Genomic DNA, 26507 nt, shown 5'->3' on the forward strand with positions numbered 1-26507 from the left:
ATTTTAGGATAGAATTGTCAGATGTGGAGGATAAAATATAACTAATATTCCACAATATATGTCTCCTCTTTCCAAACAGCTGTATTTAGGTAATTAAATTATTCCAAAAATATTCAAAAGGGAAAAGGGGCTGTGGATATCTTTTGAATCTTTTGAAAGTATTCAACTAAGTTTACAGTCTTGTAAAAAAAAAGACTAAGCTACGTAAAAATAAATCCGATAATGGATTGAAAGGTTCCGTTGTAAATCGGACTTCGGACATGCCACTCTATAATTTGAGTGTCAGTCACTTAACATTCATTACACCTCGAATCCACTATATGCTAATACTAAACCATTAAATTTGAATGAACTATATGTAAATACTAAACCATTAAATTTGAATCAACTATACGTAAATACTAAACCATTAAATTTGAATCAAATATATGTTAATAATAAACCATTAAATTTGAATCCACTATATGCTAATACTAAACCATTAAATTTGAATCAAATATATGTTACGTTAATAATCAACCATTAAATTTGAATCAACTATATGATAATACTAAACCATTAATCAACTATATGTTAATATACTAAAGGAACAAATGACTGAATTGGCTAATTTAATACAAATTATGTGTTTAATGAAATTAACACTAAAAATCATTAAGTAATAAATTTAAAGGGGCTGTAAAGGATAAATAAAAAGCGGTATAGGCTGAAAGCTAATCACTTTATAGCGACCCATGAAAGTTATCTGATGTTCCTATATATATATATATATATATATATGAATTTTCGCATAAATTTGACACAGTTTTATATCAATTTCTCGAGACAGGAACATCAGAAAAAGCTGTTATGGGTCACGATCAAGAGCTAAAGTAATAAGCTTTCAGCCTGTAATCCCTTTCATTTTTCCTTTGCAGTCCCTTTGAGATAGAAAATTTATTTTTAACAAGTGGCGATGTAAAATGAAAAGGTAAAATTCATGGTGTTTTTTTAATTTTTATTTTTATGTAAATCACAAATTAAACGATCTGAAGTAGAAGTTCTTGTATTGTAGATATCAAGATCAATGTTTGATCTCAATATTTTGTTTATCTACAGATTAATTTAATCTTTAATCGATATCCCGTGAGGTACTAGTCAGATATCTCCTGAGAGAACTGAGAAATTACAGATAGCAAAATTAAAAGATCAAGCAAATTCTGAGTAAAATTCAAAAGTGTCCACTGTAGATATCAATATCATGCAGTTGGGAGTATACGTAGCCATGCTCAAAAGTTCCCGGCTCTATCAATAGAAAGTGTAATGGCAATTAAACCAATCGGTTTCCAATCTGATTTTAGATAAATCTAACCAAAACAATATTTAGATTCCAATATGATAACTGAAGTTAAAGCAAGCAGCCTCCACAACCAAGTCAACCTCAAACTAATGTGAGTAATTATTAGACAAGGAGGGTTTTCTCTTTGACAGGAATCATTGTAAAATATAAAAAAGAATATTAATGTGGTTAAAAAATTCATTTTAGTAATTTAAGGCAGCTCAGTTAATTTTTTCAGAGAAACATTTTTTCAGTGATATGTGCATTTTTCTGAATGATTATATAAGTGTCTTATTGCTTATTCTCAAATTATAAATTGTTAAAAACATTTTACTTATGTTTACGACTATAGAATTCTTTTCCTGAAAAATGAAAATGTTTTTTTTTTAAATTGTATTTGTTTGCAAGGATAAGAGTAAGCGACTTCATGTCTTTCAAAAAAAAGTTATTAGATGGTTTGAACTAGGATTAACAATAATAATATGTTGGAAAAAGTCAGGTTTAGTAAACAATCATGGTTTGAAAACGTTATTCTCTGTAACTAAGTTTTGTTTTTTAGTGATTTGAGCAACAATCTGATAGAATTCATAGATTCAAGTTCTTTTCCTTCTCTTCCCCAGCTGGAGACTATAATTCTAAGTTACAACAGGTATAACAAATCAATTTTTATTAATTCATTATTATTATTATTACATTTTTATACCATTTAAATATCTGTATTTGTAAAATATGGGACCGAACATCACAACAGCACTGTAGTATAAATATTCAATTTACATATCTTTTTGATGAATTAAAGCTAGACTAAAATGCGTTTTTCTTAAAAGACGCATATGCTAATTGCTAATATGGAGAAAAAAATGTTCTCAAAAATTGTTGAAAAAACTTTTTCCAATATAAAACATCTATTTTGAAAAACAAACCAATGTCCACATTTGAAACAAATCCCAACATTTTGATAAAAATATCGAACTAAACAGAAGCATTTGAAAAGATTTCAAGTCTGCTTCGAATTTCTCTTAAATCTTGTCATTTAAACTTTATTATATTTAATTTTAGAATTCGTTGTATAAGCGCTGCGTCCTTTACAGGTATTATTTTTACAACCTAAACCAACCCAAAAGTAGACAAAAGCAAAACATGATTATTTTTTATCCAAACCATCTAATTGAACAAAAACGTATGCAAAGTAGAGAAAGATTTTATGAAATTCATAAAACTTTTTTGAATTGAAAACTTTTGCATGGACAGAAAGTGCCAAGTTTGTTTATGAATGTTAACCCCTTTTTAAACATGTTCTTACGTCGCGTAAGAGAAAAGATTTTAAGAACTTGTTGTTACACACTTTTTACAAAAATATGTTTCTTTGATTGGTCAAACAGAGATAGACGATTGTCTAAATGTTAGAGATTCAATCTCTTGATATTCAATTTGTCTTTGTATTTCAAGTCTTTCAACCATATGAAATATCTAAATATAGGTTTTAAGCTTTAATATGCTATTGAATATGTGTGCTTACTTCAAAAGATGATCTTTGACTGAATATGCCTTGCATCTTCATCTTTGATTCTAAGGCCCCTCCCTCGATGTCAGCCATTTAAGTTTAAACTTTATCCAAATCATTCCTATGTAAGATTGAGCATCGTTTTTAATGACCGTTTTAAAACATTCAGAGTGCTTAGACTTTCAAGAGGCTCTACATGAATCTGGGATGATAATCTCATTTCAAAATTACATACTAAATAAGTTTTCTTTCATTACATTATGCAAAATTTTAACTCTAACGAAAGATATAAACCAAAACAATCTTTCAAAACGATTAGTATAAAATCATTTTTAGCCATAATGAAATAAAACAAAGCTTATTAAAGGGACAGTAAAGGAAAAATAAAAGGGGGTATAGGCTGAAAGCTAATCACTTTAGCTCTTGATCGCGACCCATGAAAGTTTTATCTGATGTTCCTGTCTCGAGAAATTGATATAAAACTGTGTTTTAATTATACGAAAATTCATATATGTAAAATTTTGAAAATCTGAAACTTAAATCACGTGACCAGAACTATCATTAATGGCAGAACAGTATACTGGTCACGTGTCTCCGCCTGTATCACGTGACCACTTTACTGCACTGCCATTGGTGGAATTTCTGGTCAAGTAATACGGACGTAAAAATAATATTATGAATGAAATCTATTGAAAATAGAAACAACAAATATAAAAAGTAAACCTAAATTACAATTTCTCTGGGATATCATCTTTTTCAGATTGGTTGCTGTTTTTCTAAGCATGGTCTGTTTAAACCAACTATTTCTATACGAAATTGTATATATATGCATTTTCGTACAAGTTTGAAACAGCTTTATATCAACTCTCGAGTTAGGAACTTCAGATAGGCGTCTCAAGGGTCTCGATGAAAAGCTAAAGTTATTAGCTTTTAGCCTATACCCCCTTTCATTTTTCCTTTACTGTCCCTTTAAGAAAACTATGTTTAAATGTGATAAATTTTTGTGTTGTACGTCTAACGCCGAAAACCCAAAATGTCTCCAAACGAACCTTCAAAAGATGAGTATAAAATAACTAGGATTGTCCGGTCTGAAGGTTCTAAGTTTACATGATAACAATCTCTCTGGTTTGGATAGAAATGCTATTGGGGATATCAAGCAGATTTCTCACTTGTAAGTAATCATTAGATTTTTACATATAAAGAATTAGAGTATTCTTCACTTTAACTCTGATTTTCCAATCCTTATATTTTTGCAAACAATGTCGTAGGCCTTAGATATTTCAAACTATGAATTCTGTCAGATCTAAGTTTGAACTATTAAAGGTTTACACCATCAAATTGCAAAAGTATAGGAGCTTGTGGCAAGAACATTAAGTTCCTTTGGTTTGTAGAAGATTTTCAAGAATTTTCTGTTTAAAGTTTTTAAACTTTTAATTTTCATTCCTATACGTTCATTTTAATCATATTTTCTTAATCAAAGCTTTTAAATTCTCAAAAAAAATAGTTTTGATTCAAAAATGACCAGCTAAGCATACAATTATTTTTCTGAAAAACTCTGTTGTTAACACTCAACCGCGTAGTTAAAATAGCTTTTTAATGTATTGTTTTTTCTTCCAGAGCTATTGGAAATAATCCTTTGCACTGTGATTGTAAACTTCAATGGCTTTCAGTCTGGTTCAAGGTAAGGAAGAATTATTAAAGGGACTGTCAACGTAATTATTAATTATTAAAGGGACTGTCAACGTAATTATAAGAATTATTAAAGGGACTGTCAACGTAATTATAAGAATTATTAAAGGGACTGTCAACGTAATTATAAGGAGTTAATTGCTTGATTCATGACGGGAACCTTTTACACCTTTCTTGTCTCAACTTCATAAATCCGCAAATGTCGCAATTTAAATGTATTCGTTGAGACTGGTTTAAATGTTACCGCTGTAAATAAGTAAGACAATGTTTAAACTCTTCAAAGATAAAGATCACTTAAAATCGGTCAACAGTCCGTTTAAGAATAAAACACAATAGATATATTTTACAAAAAGGAAAATTTAATTCAATAATTGATAAAGATTCGATTTAAACAATTAACATAATTTGTTTTACACTTATATAACATGTTTATTTCTTAAAGGGTTTATTACATATATACTTTTGTTCTTAAAAAGAAACTAAAACAAGTTTGTTCATAACCCTTCTGGTTAATCTTTCAATGTGAGGTCTCCATTAGAAAAAAGGAAATTTCTTCAATCTTTTCAGTTCAAACCTTAAGGCCGGAATTGTTTAAAAGCACACTATCTGCAACCCTGAAGAGTTAAAACTTTTAATTTGAATTGAAGCGAGTAAGTGCTAAATCTGTATTAGACCTTTAAAGATGTCAAAAAAGAAACAAATTAATCCGTCGGAGAACGAAATATACAGATATATTTCTGAAAGATTAAAGATACAAAAATGCTAACTTATATAAAAATTAATTAAAAGTTTGTTATCTTAACAACAACTGCTGTTATCTAGGATGGGTTTGAAGCTGGGACTGCTATCTGCAGTACTCCAATCTACCTAGAGAACAAACCATTGATAAATATACCTACATACTACTTCATATGCAAAGGTAAGTCAAGGTTTTTCTAGTTCTCTAATCCTTATATCTCTGCAATCTTAAAGTTTGATCTAGCAAAATTTTTAGTTTGAGTTTTCAAAGGTCAAAGAAAGAAAATAAAGGCATAGACAAAACCAGAGAAGGGATATCAGTTTCCTTTTAAAAATTCTTAAACAATATTCGCAATCATTCATGCTACCAACAGTTTACCAAACAGGAAATATTTAGAAAAATTATTTTGTTTAAAAAATAGATTTGATAGAACCAGACCCTGTTTGATAATTAGGAGGATTAGATCCTGTATATGACAAGTATAATCTTTGTTATCAGGTGGATAAGATCCTGTATTTAACAAATAAAATCCTTTTTAATCAGGAGGATTAGATCCTTATATAATAAGTATATTCCCTGTTATTCAGGTGGATTAGACCCTGTATATAACAAGTATAATTCCTGTTATTCAGGTGGATTAGATCCTGTTTATAACAAGTGTAATCCCTGTTATTCATGTGGATTAGACTCTGGATATAATAAGTATAATCCCTGTTATTCAGGTGGATTAGATCCTGTATATAACAAGTGTAATCCCTATTATTTAGGTGGATTAGATCCTGTATATAACAAGTGTAATCCCTGTTATTCAGGTGGATTAGATCCTTTATATAACAAGTATAATCCCAGATATTCAGGTGGATTAGACCCTGTATATAATAAGTATAATCCCTATTATTCAGGTGGATTAGATCCTGTATATAACAAGTGTAATCCCTATTATTCAGTGGGATTAGATCCTGTATATAATAAGTATAATCCCTGTTATTCAGGTGGATTAGATCCTGTATATAACAAGTGTAATTCCTATTATTTAGGTGGATTAGATCCTGTATATAACAAGTGTAATCCCTGTTATTCAGGTGGATTAGATCCTTTATATATCAAGTATAATCCCTGTTATTCAGGTGGATTAGACCCTGTATATAACAAGTATAATCCCTGTTAATCAGGTGGATTAGACCCTGTATATAATAAGTTTAATCCCTGTTATTCAGTAGGATTAGATCATAATATATTAAGTACAATCCCTGTTATTCAGGTGGATTAGACCCTGTATATAATAAGTATAATCCCTGTTATTCAGGATATTAGATCCTTTATATAATAAGTAAAATCCCTGTTATTCAGGTGGATTAGACCCTGTATATAATAAGTATAATCACTGTTATTCAGGATATTAGATCCTTTATATAATAAGTAAAATCCCTGTTATTCAGGTGGATTATTTCCTGCATATAATAAGCATAATCCCCTTTGATTAGACAATTAATAAAACAAGTATAATCCCTGTTATTTGGTAGGATTAGATCCTATATATAACAAGTGTAATTCTTGTTATTCATGTTGAATTGATCCTGTATATAATAAGTATAATCCCTGTCATTCAGGAGAACTATATTTTGTATATAACAACTATAATCCCTGTTATTCAGGTGGATTAGACCCTGTAATAAGTATAATCCCTGTTATTCAGGTGAATTAGATCCTGTATATAATAAGTATAATCCCTTTTATTCAGTATAGATTAGATCCTTATATAATAAGTATAATCCCTGTTATTCAGGTGGATTAGACTCTGGATATAATAAGTATAATCCCTGTTATTCAGTAGGATTAGATCCTTATATAATAAGTATAATCCCTGTTATTCAGGTGGATTAGATCCTGTATATAATAAGTATAATCCCTGTTTTTCAGGTGGATTAGATCCTGTATATAATAAGTATAATCCCTGTTATTCAGGTGGATTAGACCCTGTATATAACAAGTGTAATCCCTGTTACTCTGCGCCGTGTCTAAATAGTGGGTTTTGTATAACTGATGAGAAGGGTGATTACTCACCATCAAGCACAGATTTCAGGTAATAACGTACAGGGTTACCCATAAAGAATAAGACTTCAGATACGACTGTACAAAGTTTATACTGTTTGTTTCCTTATATTAATGATTCCATACAATTCTAAAGATTCGTTATTGCTTTGCTAAATCATTTAATAAGGGTCGTCATATTTGAAGAGTTTTAGGTCGTCTTTACAGTGTTACCTTTTGAAGGTATACCTGTGCACTATTAAAAGACAGAAACTATACTAATTAATGGTCGGGGGTATGGGGGGGGGGAGGGCAGCTATTTCACCTATTAATCCATTCTACAGTCACAGATGGCAAACGTTTTACCTTATACAAATTCGTTTCATGAAGTTTGGGGAAAAAATATTTGCGCAGAGAAAAAAAGTAAAATAGAGCTAAAGTGAAGAAAAAACAAGTTCCTAAGATTATAATTTAACTATTAAGGATTATTATCAATTAAAAATGTTATTTCAAATTTTTCCCTTAGATGTGAGTGCACCCCATCCTTCCATGGTGATCGTTGTCAGGTACTTTTCAGTAAATGATGCTTAGTTCAATTGTTGCTTATAGTCAAAGAGACTTGAGGCCGAATTTAAAGAATATGAGCCGCGGCTTAAATTTGAGACGCGACTCAAATATGGTTGGTTCCATTTAAAACTGTATTCAATGTTTAAGATTTAAGCCGGCGCTCAATTGAAACCGGTTTTTGGTGGATTTGAGACGCGGCAGTCCGGCGGTTAAAAAAGCTTGGACAAACATTTGAGTACAATAACCTGCTCACTGCCCGGTTGACAAAGGAATTAAGTCCTTGCCGCAAACTCTGACAAACCCTTATCTGTGCAACACACAATGTCGTAGACCTTTAATATTTTAAACTACATTCTGGTAGAAAATTTCAAATATTAAAGGTTTACATCATCAGGTTGCAAAGAAATATATGATTAGGAAATTGTAATGCATGGCACACGTGGATTTAACGGTTCTGTCAATATTCCAGAAAGCTGTGACTTTCGATCACAATTTGACCAATTAAACACAATTTTTTAGCTTTTTTCTTAAATACTTTTTTGTTGGCATATGCATTTTGAATACAAATGTATAACATAAACAAATCCGTAAAGTAAATGATTATTGAATTAAAGACCAAAACACGTTTGATTTCAAAGAGAAGAAACCGAATGCTGCTCACTCTGGTTAGTCCGGTGTGGGCAAGAACTAACTTATTTCCTAAGTAAATTAAATTTCAAAACTAGCTTTCAATGCATTCTTAAGGAGTAAGGACTGATTATTGTAAAAAACATTAAATATGTATTCCCCACTTTAAAACTGTGTATTCTACGACTAGAAAATATTATTAACCAATTTGGATTTTTACAATTAATAAATAAGATTTTTTATTTCAGTATAAGATGGATGCTTGCTATGGAGCCCCCTGCCGTCATGGGGGAAATTGTACCGTACTGGACAAAGGCAGATTCAAGTAAACAATACAGTTTAAATAATTTTATAGAAAAAATAGAGCTCAAAGTAGTCTTGCTAGGTGCATACAAATATTTTTGCTTAATTGCTTAAAATAAACACTTATCCTATTTTTATAAAAATTCTTAAGTTTTTCAAACTGAATTCACAAGTCAAAACATTGACAAATAAAAAAATGAATTAAATGTATATTTTAAAAAATGAAATTTTTACTAAATTATTCTAGAATTTTTAAACTTTGAAATCAAATTTGTGGCCTCCATTAGTAATTTTTTTCATTGCAAACTATAAACTTAAAAAATTCGCATAGCCCCCCCCCCCCCCATTTAAAATATATTTAAACCAGCTTGGGAACCCAGCGTTGCCCAGTTACTCATAGTTACTCTCGCCGTTTACCCGCACTTGGTCGATTTTACCGGGAAATTAAATTTTCGAAATAAAACTCAACCCACTCAGAATCTCAAAACCAAGCTATGAACATTTCCATGGCTCTGTAGAGTTCGTCAATCAATATTTGAGGCAAATCGGTCCAGTGGCTCCTGAGTTATAATCGGACAAACCAACAAACAGACAGACAGACAAACAGAGATTACAACCTTATATATATAGATTGCGCCCCTGAACGTGGATATGAAGGAAGGGTTTGTGAGAAAAGTATTGATGAATGTAAAAACAACAAATATATTTAGATGCAACTGTACTAGTGGATATGAAGGAAGGGTTTGTGAGAAAAGTATTGATGAATGTAAAAACAACAAATATATTTAGATGCAACTGTACTAGTGGATATGAAGGAAGGGTTTGTGAGAAAAGTATTGATGAATGTAAAAACAACAAATGCCAAAACAATGCTTCATGCTTAGACAGGTAAAATACAGGCTGTCTATGACAAAATGATTCATAAAGTTCAAAAATTTTAACCTAAAACGTTGCAGGGTTGGCGGGAGAAAATGCCTCTGAGAGATATAAAATATTCAATAACTCTAAGAAAAGAGATTTTAAAGTCTTTGCCAATTTGCCTCGAACTCTAATTTTCTCATTTAATTATCTTTACAACCTGATGATGCAACTCTTTGATATTTTATACTAACATTATTTGATCTAACAGAATTTTAAAATTTGAATTAACTGAGGTATCTATGACATTGGATGGCAAAGGCTCATTTCCTTTAATGTTAATATTTACGAAGTTGTAATACTCATAGATAAATAAATAAACATAGATAGCTTATGTACGCAAAATCACCAAGCATTGTACAGTCCGCGAACTCATACTTCTAGGGGTCAAAGTGTACGTCAATGATAAGCGGGGTGGTTTGGTGTTTTAATAAAGTGTAAAATAACTCCGGGATTGGAACTATTTGAACAACAATATATCATATGGACGAGAACTGAAGAAAGACATGAAAATGACTAAACTAACTTAAATTTCTCTCTACAGAACTCATGTACACCACAAGTACTCAATGACATAAGAACAGCCAATGTTCACAACCGACCTAGTTAATCTATATAATAGGAATATCTTTAAAACATCTCTGTACATTTATATCTTTCAAGATGAAAAATGTTGTCTTATGCGCAATCTATCTTTATCTATGGTATAATACCTTTCAGAATTTTTTTATAAAAAATTAATTTTAAAAAAAGAAAAATTGAAAATTACATGCTAAATTTGAAGAGTATTGTCTCGGTTTCAAAAAAGTGTCGCCTTGTACTTAATGTTTTTTTTTGACTTGTCAAAGGAAAGGAAAATTGAAATATAAAGTTGAACTTTTGTATTCAAGCTTTATTGGCAAAACAAATTCTTTATCTTTAAGAAGACAATTGTTGCCATTGGGATCATAAGCGAAATGAAAACACATTCAACGACCCTAGGATCTTGAATTTTAAAGATTTTTCTATAAATCATGAGACGTTTTTGTTTCATCAAAAGTATTTGAAAGTACTTCTATTTCTAGCTCTATATCCTGGTTTTTACCTAGATGTGTAATATATGATGATTAATTGATAGATTTGGCAGGACAAAGTGCTTCAGATAGGATGGTCAATTTTCTTACAGGCTTTCTTGTGTCTTGTACAGGATGTCGCAATAAATTTCGTCTATTATTAAACTTAGTGGTTTTAAAAGTTTTCAGAAAATTTACTTTTCTATTTATATATAAGATGAAATGAAGATTTGTCATGTGTTGACATCAGTATTTGATAAAGTAGTCATTGATCAACTTTTGGAAATCAAAGATGACTTTGAAATAGTAATTGATTCTTTGTTTCTGGGATACCCTGTACATTATTAATATAGAGTAGTATTGTGTAAAGAATGAGGGTTTTTGATATTATTTATTGAATTTTCTATTCTATCCATTTTATTTCAATTTGAGTCGATTATTATTTCCAACATAATCGTTCAATTCAAAACTCGATGGTTCACTGTTCAGTGTTCATTGATTTTAATCATCAATGATGTTCGTTTGTTAACTTCCTGTCAAACTTATAATTTGATGTCGTAAAACTTTAATTTGTCAAAATTAGACATAATTGATCATGCAAGAATATTTTATTGAAGTAAAAGAATTCTACATTTAGTTTTAAAATAGAATTTACTACGTAAAAGGGGGAGGGAGGAGGAGGAGGGGCCCGGGAACCCTTCAATTTTTACTAACACTTACTTTTTATTTTAGGGTCGGAGACTATACCTGTATTTGTCCAGAAGGATTTGAGGGGAAATATTGTGAAAATAGGTCGAGTTTAAAACAGATATTAAGAAAAATAATCATAATAATAATGATAAAAATAATGAAAATAATAATATTAATTAATAACATTAATAATATCTATTAATAATAATAATTGATCAATTATAAAATTAAATGAATTAAATAAATTTAACTTCTATAAATAGATAATAACGAGGATAAAACGCAATAAAAAATGAGTAAAGCAAACCATTAAAGTAAAAATTAAATATAAATATCAAAATTAAAATATAAAACTATAGATATAAAATGATATATCTATAACGCATAAGATTATTCACTATATTTTGTTCAACTAGAACTGAATATATATTTATAGAACATTGTATTTAGAATACAAACTGTAATATTAGATCTTGTCTGACAGTTTTTATTTCGAAAAATTATTCAGATAAATTCAAATGGAGTTAACCCAAGGATTCTATATAATGATAGAAACATGATACTAAAAAGAAATAAACATCGCATCACGCGTTGTATTAGAAGTAAAACGGAAGAGAACAAATGCGGAGCGGTTGATAACAATTTGTTCTTCTAACTTTCATTCCTTGTAGGAAATCCTTGGATTGTATCGCAACATAAATATAAATACAAAATTTGCACTCCAGTAAGTTTTATTATTCGAGCTGTCAACAAGTTTTATCAAAAACTTTAATTAATTAAATGTATATAAAATAAATGATTTTTCTTGGTTTTCTTATTTGATAAAATCATAGCATTTATATATAGTCCCCTTTCTTTGAGGGTAACACTGTAAAGAAACATAAATCTTTTAATCCTGATATCTTTGCAACTTGATACTAATATCTTTGAAATTTCCAACTAAGATTATTTTATCTACAGGGTGTCCCAATAAACATGGGTATTCAGTGACGAATTCGATATCTTCTTTTTAAATAATTCTTTGATTTAGTATAGTGATACCTACTGAGAAAGCTGTAATCTGTAAGAGTTTTGTCTGCTATGTTCACATTTAGTTTGTTTATGTTTATACTGCATACGGTTTTACTTAGTAAAACAAGAAAATTGCAGTATACAAACAGAGTAAACTTTTCCGTCTTCACTGTTCATCTTGCAGAGACATTATAGACAAATCTTTACAGCCTTTTACCCTTTTCATAAAATAAACTCTAGCAGACAGAATAACATTATGGCTGTTGAAATTAGGTATTACAATGCTAATACATAACAAAGACGATATCGAATTCGTCACTGAATTCCTATATTTTTTGGGACACCCTGTAACTAAATGCATGGTTTAATACAATGAAACCCTTAATAACGAATACATCGAAAGAATTCATCAAATGTCGTATTCTTCACTTTTTGATAATGGAATGTTGCAGATATTTAGTTTTATAATTGAATGATTATATGGAACTCTTTTAAACTGTTCTCGCATATTCATGGTTATTTGTTTATTTTCGCTAATACTGAAATTTACGTAATATACAGGGTGTCCCACGAAACATGACAGTATGCAGGACGACTTGAATGTCGTCTTGATTTTTGATATAATTTTCTGCGTTTATTTGTCAACCTGATTTTAGAAGTAAATTTCTAGAGATAATAATCACAAAATTTCCCTTGTCCTGCCATTTCCAAAATGTGGTCTGCCTTTTTTGTGCTTTCAATATTGCCCGAGATATGAAGAATTAATTGTTCTGATTTCGACAATTTTGCTTTTATTTAACAAAATTGAAATCTGAACCAAACTCTTTATATCTCCGGTAATATTGAAAGCACAAAAAACGCAGACCACTTTTTGGAAATGCCAGGGCTAGGAGAATTATGTGATAATTGTTTCAAGAATCATACATGTTAAAGTAGATAGAAGACTAAATGTCACAAATAAATTCAAATACCAAAGACGACTTTCAAGTCGTCTTGCTATTGTCATGTTTCGTGGGACACCCTGTAGTATAAAACTCATTGAAAAATTGTCAAGACGACATTTGATAAATTCTTCCGATGTTTTTATAAACTGATGTTTAGGGATAACAGAATTCAAACTTCTAGCCGCCATTCCTGTTCGGAGCACATGTGTCAAAATGGCGGGAAGTGTGTTAACGAAATATTTCCGGGACAGTACACTTGCAAATGTCCCCCTTCCTACTCGGGAAGATATTGCCAGGTTCCTTGGTTAAGTAATTTCAGTTGTTATATATGTTATATATGCTAATTATGTTATATAAGTTAAACATATTATTTATGTTATATATGTTATATATTTTTGTAATACTAATATTTGTAACACAAAAATCTGTGTATAGATAGAGCCAAGAATATCTGTGATGTACCAACGAAGCTCACCTTGTGCTCAACATGATTGTAAACATGGGCTCTGCCAGGTAAACTTCTTCTTCTTCTTCTTCTTCTTCTTCTTCTTCTTCTTCCTTTGAAGAAAGCTTTTCTTTAGGGAAAGTAGGGACAACCATTTTACACCCCCCTTTCAATTACGCCCTGTCCCAGAATTTGATTAACTGTTCAGGAGGATCTGTTAGAGCCAACTTATACCTGTGTCTGTCATCCCGGGTATTCAGGTAAAACGGCCAATTCGTATTTTAAAAACCAAAGTTTAGAAATAAATGTTTTTTCTTTATCTAAAAAGTGTGTGTGTGTAAATGAAACTTATCGAAGATTTTTTTTCGAAAGCAAAATTTGTAGTACTTTTGGACTTGATTTGTTTATATTGGTGACATGTATGTGTTTTTTTATGCTGGCTTTTTTCTGCATATGCCAGAGTAAAACATGAGACAAACATCAAAATATTGAATTTAAAAAATTTAAAAACATTTAATCCATGTATGGTTTAAAATATCGTGTACACCTTTAACTGAGTAATAATTAGGAAGATACTGCCTTTTATATTGTATTGAAAGAAAAAATTCTGTAAAATTTCTTAATTTTCTCTGCTCAAAAATCCGTAACACATATTTATAGAGAAACTGAAATTAACAACTTTTAATTTTCAAATGAAAGAAGAAAGAATTTTTCGAAGTAAGAAGTATATTGTATATTGTATATTGTATATTGTATATTGTATATTGTATAATATTGTAAAAGACAATTGAGGGTCTCAACCAAGGAGTAATATTGTATAAGACAATTGAGGGTCTCAACCAAGGAGTAATATTGTATAAGACAATTGAGGGTCTCAACCAAGGAGAATGGACTATAATGGAGAAAGAATCGACCTGGCCCGCCCTACTATATGATTTATACACATGGTACTCCATTTCAAAAAAGGTTTTAAAAGGTCGTCTTTTAATTTTTATAATGTGTTTTTACTTTGCCTTATCAAATAAAACCGATTTTTTATATGATAAAAAATACGTTTGTGTTGCCAATATTTTTCCATCCAAAAAAATGAGGTTGTTTGGCGTTATTCAGCCTACTTTTTTCCATGTGTTATGTATACAATAACCTATTCTAAATACTTGTACGCGATATTTGTACTTCTTATTCAAATGGAATACCGTCTCCGTTATATTACATACTCCTTGGTCACAACAAAGTATGACGATCGTTTTAATTATAATTTAATTAGGGAAACTATGTGAGTACCTTACGACAGTACAGTACAGGGATCAGGATTCTTACATAGAACTAGATCCACTATACACTGCCAGGAAACCAATCAATTAATAAATCAATAAAATTAAAGTTTTATTTTTATTATAATGATAGGGGATAATATAAGTATTTTCTCATATACTCTGAGACTAAAAATATTGTGAGATAGAAACAGTGTAACCCATACAATAAGGGAAAAGTAAGACGACGATTAAGCAATCTGATATGTTCTTAATGTTTTTTAAAGAAAAAGTTTGTTAAATATAGCTTGAAATCATCTTATTTGGAGAAATGGGTCTGTGTACACTGCACAATTTCATTCTAAAAATATAAATTGATACTAAATGTCGTCTTCCCATTCCCAGTTGTATAGGTCTCACTGTAGCATCTGTGAATTTAAGGCTCTACCAAAAATTAATTTATGTAAATTCTTATTGTTTTAACACAATAAAATAGTTTTTGTATTTTTTATTTATTTTTTTAATTTGTTGGTGACTTGTTAGGCCCGTAAACATTACCCTAGTAATCCAAACAGAACAAGATAATGGTGTACTGCTGTATCACGGAGACAGGTACATAATAATATGTGTTTTGCTTTATCGCGAGATTAAGTATATGATATTATATGCTGCATAGCAAATTGTAAAATGTTTTTTTTTTATGATTGAAAATATGTGCAATTTACTTTAATTTGACGTGAATAGCGAATTGAAGCTGTTAAAGTAGCAGAGTCAAGTTTTCTAACAAAAACTCTTTATTTTACCTTAGGGAGCATTTAGCAGTTGAACTCTTTCATGGTAGAATTCGTGTCAGTCTAGACGTGGGGAATTTCCCGGTTTCAACAATGTTCAGGTTTTAAAATTTCTTATTCAATTTTGTGGAATTTATCACACCTAATATTTCCCGTTGTAGGGTGATTAAGTGACTTTATCCCCCTACAACAGGGTGATAAAATCATTTTTCTACCCTGTTATTAAAATTTTTAATTTCAAACACTTCTTGTTGTATTGGGTGTTAAAAGTTTCTTTATCACCCTACAACAGGGTGATAAAGTAAATTTGTCGACCTTCTATTAAATAACATGAATAAAATTGAATAAAACTATATATGCAGTTATGTGATGGGTATCATGCGTGAAAAAAAGTTTATACTGTGATTTTTACTTTTTATAGTTTGCTTTCGATCAAAATGAACTAAAAGAAAAAAAAACCAGCAAAAACTTTTTTGCACTTAGTAATTCCCATTGCAATGACATAGATAGATATTATTTATTAAATTATTTATTAATTATTTATTTTTAAAATGAAAAACAGCCATCCTAAACCCTTTTTTTAACAACTTCAACTATTCTTCTCTAAGTAATTAATAAAAAATATACCCAAATAATGATAAAAGATATCAACAATTTTGTTTAAAAGTCAAGTTTTATTGATCCGAAATTTTATAAATCTTGGAACCTGATTTCCTAGACATTGATATTTTCAAACTAAAAATTTCTTCTTCAAATAGTTCAATTCTTAAATATCTAAATTATCTATAACATCAGGTTGCAAAATAAATCAACGTTCGAGGCTAGAAATCAGTTGTTTTTTTTAAAATTCATAAGTCAGAACTTCTGTCCCTGTAGGGTATAACCATCAGAATATCAAAGAGAAATCGAATTAATCTGCATAAGATGAAAATGACTTCTTGATTTCTAGATTCATAATACAAAAGTTCTGCCTCTAGAGGTACCACTTTTTGGTGAAGATAAAATTATCTGTTTGCAGTTATGCAACCTTAAATGATGACCTTGAGCACAGTGTTCGAATATATTTGTCTGGTAAATCCTTGGCTTTAACAGTAGATGGAAACCAACCAAGGTAACTATTTAAAAAATTAAAAACTTAAAATAAATGATTATTCAAATTTAGCTTAATTTTTTAAATGACATATATTTTCACCTAATGTTGCAAAAAAGTTCTATTTAATGCAAAAATAATCATAACACTAAAACAGCAACTTTCAAACATGATATGTTAAAAAATATTATTATCAAACAAACATGTCCAAAAAAACAGAGATTATAATAGAATGGAATTTACAAAATCCCTCGGTATAAATTTTGTCAGTCCCTTTGAGCCTGAAAAGGAGTTTAAAGTGTAAATGTTTTCAAATTATACACAGTACATCACACTAATACAGAATGATCCCTGAACATATCCGTTACAATTTCTTTGTTTTGCAGTAAAGTTGTTAAATAACTTTTAACGTGTATATTAGCTATAGATGAATTAAAATCAATATTTTATTAAACATTAAAACGTAAGCATCGTCGTTTGTTAAGTGAATTCTTGCAAACTGTAGAATGGTTAATTTTTTGGTTTATAATCGTTTGTATACTGCAATTAATATCTTGTTTTAAATTAATTTTCATTTTTTAAATAATTAAGCAAAACGGCCTGGGGGACTTTGGGGTGGCATATAACTTATATAAGTATATAAGTATTTATAGTTTCATCTCTGTTTCAAAGTTCTTAACTTCAAGAAAAAAGTAATTTGAAGATTTTTTTGGGTTCATTTAAAGGGAGCGTTCTCTTCTTTGGGTAATTTAAGGATAACTAAATAGCCTATTAGCTATTCATTGGTAATAGTTGCAATTTTCTTTTTCTTGTTTACTAGAATTCCTGCAAAAAAAACAGTAATTTTAATAATTCTTTAATCCACCAACCCTAAGATCTTAATTGCATATTTTGGTACCAATTAAAAAATCTAATTTTATTTTAATATCTCATAAAAACCATTTTATTAAATATATTTCACTTATTTAACAACTATAATATAATTTCCAAAGGTTTGTCAATATTTCTGTTTGTCTACTATATCTTTACTAAGTACAACTGATCATATAATAAACAAAACCCGTACTGTATGTTTGTGTTACCCAGAAATTTTATTGTCAAAGAGGTCCAATTAACAACACTTGAACTATACAGGATGCAAGACGCGTACTGTATGTTTATATAACACAAATGCGTATTTCCTACAGATGGCAGCAGGGGGAGAAAGGAATATAGAAAGTAATCAATTTGCTATAGATGTCTCTTGTTTCCCTTAATCTCAGAGGTACAAAAATTAGAAGCAATTTAAGAAGGAGTTTTCTACCTGCCAGCGTATCTATATATAAATATATATTACCTTTGTCTAAGAGTAAATTACCATCCCTCTGATGGAGTAATTAGTGTCCTGAGTGTTAATTACCATCCTTCCGATAGAGTAATTAGTGTCCTAAGTGTTAATTACCATCCCTCTGATGGAGTAATTAGTGTCCTGAGTGTTAATTACCATCCCTCTGATGGAGTAATTAGTGTTCTGAGTGTTCCATCCTTCCGATAGAGTAATTAGTGTTCTGAGTGTTAATTGCCATCCTTCCGATAGAGTAATTAGTGTCCTAAGTGTTAATTACCATCCCTCTGGTGGAGTAATAAGTGTCCTGAGTGTTAATTACCATCCCTCCGATGGAGTAATTAGTGTCCTGAGTGTTAATTACCAAGCATTGCTGATCCAATCTGGATATGAATGTTAAGAAAGGATACACATGTTAGAGGTTGGATTTAAATGAGCTAAAAATATGTTCAAATGTTGATGGAGGATAGATACAAATGTTGAGGTTTGATTCATGAATCATGCATACAGGTTAGATTTCATTGTAGATTCAATCTGGATATGATGTTAGGGATGGATACAAATGTTAGTGGTTGGATTCAAATGAGCTAAAAATACAAATAAGCAATGACAATTTACTATGCAGTTTGAACCCGCTAAACCAGGGTAGGTTATTTTGAGTGGCTGGCCCTATAAGTTAGTTAACGATAATGAATATAATTGGTTACACACATCACATTGTGTTTTTTGATTGTAAGGAGTTGATTGTCAGGTGATCTGTGGCAGGGTGCGATAAGAGGCATGAATGTAGATATAAATTAAAATACAGGGTGTAAAGGATGGTGGATACACACACATAAATAACCTAATTAAGTTTCAGTTTTTTTTTTTGTTTTTTTTTTTAATAAAATATACTCACATGATATACAACCAGGTTTTTCACATTTAAACCTCTCATGATTCTCAAGATAAATATTGATTACTCTTTGTTTAAATATTTTTGCAGATTTAGTTTCTTTAAGGTCAATTTCAATTGCATTCCACGAAATAGGAAACATTGAGGAAGGAAAGCTTTCCAGTTTTTTGTTTAAAACCCGTTCCAGATTGGATCAACTATGAAATCCATCCTGCATCCAATTCATGAAGCAATACTCGACATTTCTATCCATCCATCCTACATCAACATTTGAATATATTTTAATAGCTCAATTTCAATCCAACCCCTATAACGTTTGTATCCATCCTAAGCATTTGTATCTAGATTGGATCAATAATCAAATCAAACCTGTGCCCAATTCATGACTCAATACTCAAAATTCATATCCATCCTGCATCAACATTTAGATAAATTTTTAGCTCATCAGGATCCAACCCCAAACTTGTATCCATCCTTAACAAGCGTATCCAGATTGGATCAACAATCAAATCCAACCGTGTATCTGTGATTCAAGATACTCAAGATTTGAATCCATCCTGCATCAACATTTGAAAAAATGGCGCCGTGACAAACTCCTGAAAGACAAACTCCTGAAAGACGAACTCCGGAAAGACAAACTCCTGAAAAGACAAACTCCTGAAAGACAAACTCCTGACGAGACAAACTCCTGACGAGACAAACTCCTGACGAGATAAACTCCTGAAATACAAACTCCATAATATCAAATTTAAAAAAATGTTTCACAATTTATATTTAATCTAGCCGCAGCGCTCGGCCCAGAAAGTGTCAACACTTAACCTAACCCATGGCCGCAGCGCTCGGCCCTCTAGCCTGTCCTAGCCGCAGCGCTCGGCCCAGAAAGTGTCTTAACTAACCTAACCCATGGCCGCAGCGCTCGGCCCACTAGCCTGTCCTAGCCGCAGCGCTCGGCCCAGAAAGTGTCTCAACCTAACCTAACCCTAAATAATAAAAAATAAATAATAATAAATTTGCTGGTTATTCTGATCATTGTAATACTTTGCTGCTAGAAGCATATTCAAATTACTAAAGATTGAGAATTTTTTCTAGAATATTTGCGGATTTTTCTTCTAAAGTTTATGAATTTTATCAAATTTCATTCAGAGAAAAATTTCATAATTTCAGGAGTTTGTCTTTCAGGAGTTTGTCTCGTCAGGAGTTTGTCTCGTCAGGAGTTTGACTTTCAGGAGTTTGTCTTTCCGGAGTTTGTCTTTCCGGAGTTTGTCTTTCAGGAGTTTGTCTTTCAGGAGTTTGTCACGGCACCTGAAAAAATATTTAACCCATTTGAATCCAACCCCTAACATTCATATCCATCCTTAACATTTGTATCCAGATAGGATCAATAATCAAATCCAACCTGCAATATCCAATTTAAGAATCAGTACTCAACATAATTCCATCCTGCCCTAACAATTGTATCCATAATTGACTAACAATCAAATCCAACCTGTATTCGTGACTTATAAATCAATACTCAATACTGCATTAATTCATTTGAATATATTTTTAGCTCATTTGAATCCAACCACTAACATTTGTATCCAGATTGGATCAACAATCAAATACAACCTGCAGCATCCAATTCATGAATCAATAATCAACATTCGTATCCATCCTGCATCAACATTTTCCTCTGCTATGCAGAAGCAAGCTGTCAGGGCAAGCTGCCATTGAGAGACAGTATAAACAAAACAAAACAATCCAGTATTCCGCAAACGCGGGAATCCAATCCCTACCCCCCCCCCCTCGGTCTCCCTACAGCAACCTCCAACATAAATATGTGAAGTACACCTGCAGTATAGACACAGTACATCAAAATGGCGGTTTCACACTTTTTTGAGTTAATTCCTCTCTATACTAATCTATTCTCTTTGCTTAGATACTTTTTGCTATAATATTCTTAGATATAATACTTTTCTTTAATAAATAATTTAGCAAGTTTTTTAAATTTGTTCAGAACGGTTGTGAACGAAGGAGTTAAAACTGAATTATCTGTTCTTGCTCCAACATTTATAGGTGAATAATCAAATATTATCGGAAGAATTGTAAAACAACGAGAAAGCAATTAAAGTTAGAATGACTTCGAACAGTAATATAGTAATCTCTGTAGTCTTCTTAAAACTAACCTTTTTATTTTAAACAATCTTTTTTAGTTGCCATTTTTTGGCTAAATTTCATCAATTATGAAGCATTTGCATTCTGTGCAATTTTTTCTTATCCATTTTTTCCAAATCCTAGATTACACAATATTCCGAATTGTGCAGACGCACTCATGCAAAAAAGCTTTCACTTACTCCTTTTAAACTAAAGCTAGAAAAAATAATGTTGCAATTTCTAAAATGTAAGTTTAACATGTCTAAAGGGCGTACACAATTAGTAGGTTAGTAAGTTAAACCCAAAGACTAAAAGCTTGTCACACTTCAAAGTGGGCCCAGTCTATAAAATTGAAGCAAAATATTCATGTTTGACTGGATTTCAATGTTAAAGGCCGGATAAGTGAGAAGAATTATTGGAAGTAGTTTATTTTGATAAACTACTTATCCTGTGCACTCTTGGTCCTACAAGAGAATTAGTTCCACTATCCGTATCTAAAGTGGTCGTCGATTATGTCAATAATAAAGACAACTTTTATTAATAATTGCTTTGATCTGTGCACAGTCTGTACAGTCGTCCAAAAAGTTTCATCCTTTTAGGGCAACCCGTCATTAAATTCATTTTTCTAATAAACGAACTTATATTATCTATCAGATCTGGGACCGAATTCAATAATGTTGAGCTAGATCCGTCCACTACTGGATAAATCCTGATTCACTGAGTCAATTTACGTTGTTGAACCTAGCTCAAGTTTATCAAACCCGGTCCTTGAGATAAAAATTAAAATACTATAACTTGAAAACCCAGTGTTTCCCACATAGTTACTCCCCCCAATTACCCGCACTTGGTTGATTTTTACCAGTAAATTAAACTGCTGTAACAGTCGACCCACTCAACTTAGAATCTCAAAACCAAGCTAAGAACATTCCCGTGGCTCTCCCTATCAAACGTTGAGGCAAATTGGTCCAGGGATTCTGAGTTATGATCAGACTAACAAACTGACAAACGGAGATTACCACTTTATATAACCTTTTTTTGTAATGTTGTACTGCTTTGATAATAAGATAATTGCAGGTGGTGTTCCGGAACCTATTGGAGAATCTGCACTTAGCTTCTGGCATTTAAGGAACTCGACTAGCTTTAAAGGTAATTACAAGTTCATTATGGCTTGCACAGTCAAAACCAGAAAACGGAATGAAAATTGTCTTCTTTCACTATTTTCAGGGAGCATTTTGTCAATCATAAACTTCAAAATTATAAAGACGTTTTGAATTAGAAGACTTAACATCGACTTTTTATTCCGTTTTTAACTAATTATGACTGTACAGTGTACATTTTTTCATTAAAAAACCGTCTATAAATGTTTTGCTATTGTGCTAAAAAAAATATTTTTGGATTTAATTTTGATTCTTCTTCTAAAACATCAAAATTAAGTATAGGAATCAGTAATTTAATGATTTGAGCCCTTTAAAAATTGTATAAATAAGCTTTTATAAAAAAATATGTTGATATTTTTTTTGGTTAATTAGAATGTTTTTTAGGCTGCATTAAAGAATTCTACATTGATGATAAACTGATTGATTTCCTGCAGGCTGCCAGGAAACGGCATGCCGTGGCTGCAGGATGCTTCACTCGTCAGCTCGGCATGCCAACCAGTGCTTACAGTGTAAGCCAGGTCAGAGATTAAAAATCTTAACTTTTCTTGCTCATCTTTCATGAAGATATTTTTCTTTTTTTTTTAATTTTAAAATATTTACAATAACAAAATTTGGCGTTTTTGTTTTGTTTCCAACGGTGGAATACCAATATTTGTTAAATTTCGAAAATAAGTCGAAGCATTTTTTTCAACAGATTAAATACTAATTCCTTGGTCACTTTTACGCTTATCGGATACCAAAAAGATAAACCAACAAAAATATAAAAATAAAACAGATGTTGACATTATTTCAAAAGATGTTAACATTAATTCAATTTCAGGACAAAGAAATTAGAATGAAAAAAGCTTGTTTGGACAACAAGTGTACGGTGAAGGGGACTAAGAAATGTTCAGCAAAGGTTGTATTTAAATTGTTTTTTAGAAAATTTATTGTTTATCGCAAATCTTTTCTTTTAGCGAAAACAAGATTATGTGTGTAAGTGTAAGAAAGGGTATGCCGGGAGATACTGTGAAAAAGGTAGAATTTTGAACTAATAAAAAGAAATGCACTAAAACATTTGATAATTATTTCCATTCAAAAAGGTTTCTTATACACTTTAAAGTAAAATTTATCAAAGATTAACATTTATTATAGATACTCAGTAGCATTTATTAAATATGCGCAGTAGTATTTATTAAATATGCGCAGTAGTATTTATTGAAGGTACCCAGTAGTATATATCTAATTTACCCAGTAGCATTTATTTAAGATACACAGAAGCATTTATCAAAAATTCACAGTAACATTTATTAAAGATTCGAAGTAAAACTTGTAAAAGAAAATATTACTGCTCATATTAGATAAATGTTACTGTGAGTCTTTAATAAATATTACTGCCTATCTCAAGGGCTGAACAACTGTCTGTTAATAAACGGAAAACTTTTGAAAATTAATGGAAGAGTCCGTTAAAGAACGGCAAAAACTGTTGTTTTAAATCGTCAACAAAATGGAATAGTTGACCTTAAAGGGATTGTAAAGGAAAAAGAAAAGGGGGTATAGGCTGAAACCTAAGCATACTCTTTCGTATTTTACTTGGTTTTTTACGTGCTTTGCTATTTTTGAATGTTTTCATCAAATTTTTCCAGATATTTTAACATCACAAATTAATACTAAACGATTTCTAAAATTTCCCCGTTAAAGCCGTTAGTAAAGTTGAAATCCTTAATGGACCAAAACTTTGAAAAAGAACGAACAAATAGTTACCAGAAAGTTATTTTTTCAATTATTTAAATTAACCGTTTATAAAAAATCGAGAAAAAAAATGAAAAAAGTCCGAATGTGCCCAGCCTTTAAAATATGTTATACTGCGCAGCTCCCACGTGCCGGAAGAGAAAGCAGAGAAGAGTACTGGAGGAGAACAATTGTAAATCTAGAAAACCGGTTTCTTTAAAGAGGTGTAAAGGAGACTGCCATGACGGAACGTGTTGTAAGGTAAGTAATATAGAAATTTTATTTTTGAAGGAAAATCTTTTGAATAATTTTTTAATTTGTTCTCGGTAGGTTTCCAGTACATTCTTATTATAATACTTAAACCCAGATATCCAAAAGTTTTCATTGTGGATACAGAAATCAGTCACAAAAGTTAATTAAGTTACATCAAACAAAAGTATCAGCGTCTGGATTTCTTGCATGCCTAATGCCTAAATGATTATCTTTTGATGGCACAATAGATTTAATTTACAAAACTGTTTATTTGGCATTTGCTATTTCTTTCGAAAGAGCATTTTCGGAAATTGTGCCGGACACAGCTTTGAATGGGAATTTTGATTAAAATTGTCTTTACATTCGTTTAAAATTTTCTTTCAAACATTTGTTGGTTCCAGAATATATTTTATTCAGAAATTAATAACCTTTTATAAGAATTTATTTTTTAAACCGGTAAAATTTCTTACCTTTCAGACATTCCTTTCTAGAAATAGTGCATGATAATTTTATTTCTAAATATATGATATTGTTTAATGATCTAAAAAGTATAAATGAGTTTGTTTTTGTGTAAAAAAATGACTTAATACCTTTATTTTATTTTTCCATCTTTCTTTATTTGTAGGCCAAAAATAGCAAGACAAGAAAAATTGGCATGATCTGTAATGATGGAACTAGGTATGATTATATAAAAAAAATTCTTCATAAAACTCTTTTTTTAATTTATAATATGTTTAAGGTCATTTTAAATAGGGTACTCTAATGCATGAAGATTTTTGCGCAAACTGTGATTATCTAATTCCTATATCTTTGTAGTCCAATGTTGTAGACATTTGACATTTCAAACTATGACAACTGTAAGATCAAGTAATATAAGTTTTAACCCTATTCCCGCTGAAGGGGGGTCAATTTGACCCCCCCCCCTGTAGTTTTTTTTACATAACTCAAAAAGTATTGGTCTGAGGCTGTTGAAATTTTCTGACTTTTCTTACATACCCAAAGCCCTCCCTTTAGGCCTAAAACCGGGCTTTAATACTAACTGCCTGAGTCCTCAGGCACAATGCCTGAATGACTGCTTTTGCCTGTAGCAAACTAAATCTTTGTTTTGACCCACTTCACTTGTCGGATTTTGATAAAATTTAGCTTTTTGGAAAGCCTATGACTTAAGGAAACGGATTGCCCAAGTTTTGCGAAAAAAAAATTGCAAATTTTTTGCAAACAACCTGTCAAAGAAAATTTGCACATTTTTAGTTTTTCTTGATTAAAAATCAGGTTATTTAAAATTTTGCAAAAATTTTTGCGTATTTGAAATGGCATGGTCAAGGGCTTTTCAAAAATGTATAATTTGTCATTTTTTGAACAAATTTTTTTTTGCAAACATTTTTACTATAAAACTGGATTTTGCGATAAAAAATTCAATTTTCGCAAATTTGCAAATTTTTTTTGCAGATTCTAAAAGTAGAGCACAAGAGCTTTCTAATGATGTATTATTTGTCATATTTGGACATAAAACATGGGATTTAGAGGGGGGTTGGGGGTCAAATTGAGCCCCCCCCCCCCCCAGCGTATCCTGGTTTTCAAGTACCCCAGCGGGGATAGGGTTAATTATCAAAGGTTTACGACAAAGGGTTCAAAAGATATAGGGATTAGAAAATCAGAATTTGTGGCAAGTACTCAACTCCTTTATCTATAAAAAATCAAGTGTTATTTCTAGGTATGTGAAAGTGATAACTACAGCTACGAAATGCTCCTGTGGCGAAAGAAAAAACTGTTATGCCTCAGATGATAAATAAATTAGAATCTATAGTTGTTTAAAATTACCCTTTCATGGCCAGCTAAATTAGATCTTCCGGTGAAACACCCTTTTTCCATGAAAATTGTACTTTAACTCTCTAGTATTATGAATGTAAACAAAGGAATTGAGTCTTTGCCACAAACTCCCAATATCTTTTTGACTTAATGTAGTATATCTTAAATATTTCAAACTTTGAATTGTCTTTGATTATATTATCAAAGTTTGAAATATCAAAGGCTTATGCCAATATTTTGCAAAGTTATATGGAT

The 26507-nt window shown here is 30.8% G+C and overlaps 2 protein-coding genes across 2 annotated transcripts; both read left to right on the forward strand.

Annotated features, from left to right (window-relative positions):
- Positions 1-7224, forward strand: LOC111702635 (slit homolog 3 protein-like). The gene is made up of 12 exons (XM_023474389.1): positions 1-89; positions 1367-1430; positions 1878-1967; positions 2378-2409; positions 3900-3993; positions 4440-4503; positions 5334-5430; positions 5838-5972; positions 6018-6107; positions 6243-6332; positions 6906-6946; positions 7216-7224. The coding sequence occupies exons 1-12, from the start codon at positions 59-61 to the stop codon at positions 7222-7224; spliced, it is 837 nt and encodes a 278-aa protein (XP_023330157.1). The 5' UTR covers positions 1-58.
- Positions 7218-26249, forward strand: LOC111702647 (protein slit-like). The gene is made up of 20 exons (XM_023474400.1): positions 7218-7333; positions 7808-7847; positions 8724-8800; positions 9489-9666; positions 11481-11540; positions 13551-13689; positions 13829-13906; positions 14047-14098; positions 15106-15187; positions 15635-15703; positions 15900-15983; positions 16901-16993; positions 21188-21246; positions 22399-22470; positions 22866-22999; positions 23302-23379; positions 23438-23498; positions 24334-24452; positions 25069-25121; positions 26158-26249. The coding sequence occupies exons 1-20, from the start codon at positions 7294-7296 to the stop codon at positions 26234-26236; spliced, it is 1647 nt and encodes a 548-aa protein (XP_023330168.1). The 5' UTR covers positions 7218-7293; the 3' UTR covers positions 26237-26249.
- Positions 26250-26507: the final 258 nt, after the last annotated feature.

Source organism: Eurytemora carolleeae, unplaced genomic scaffold (assembly GCF_000591075.1).
Source record: "Eurytemora carolleeae unplaced genomic scaffold, Eaff_2.0 scaffold412, whole genome shotgun sequence".
In the NCBI taxonomy this organism is placed as follows: domain Eukaryota; kingdom Metazoa; phylum Arthropoda; class Copepoda; order Calanoida; family Temoridae; genus Eurytemora; species Eurytemora carolleeae.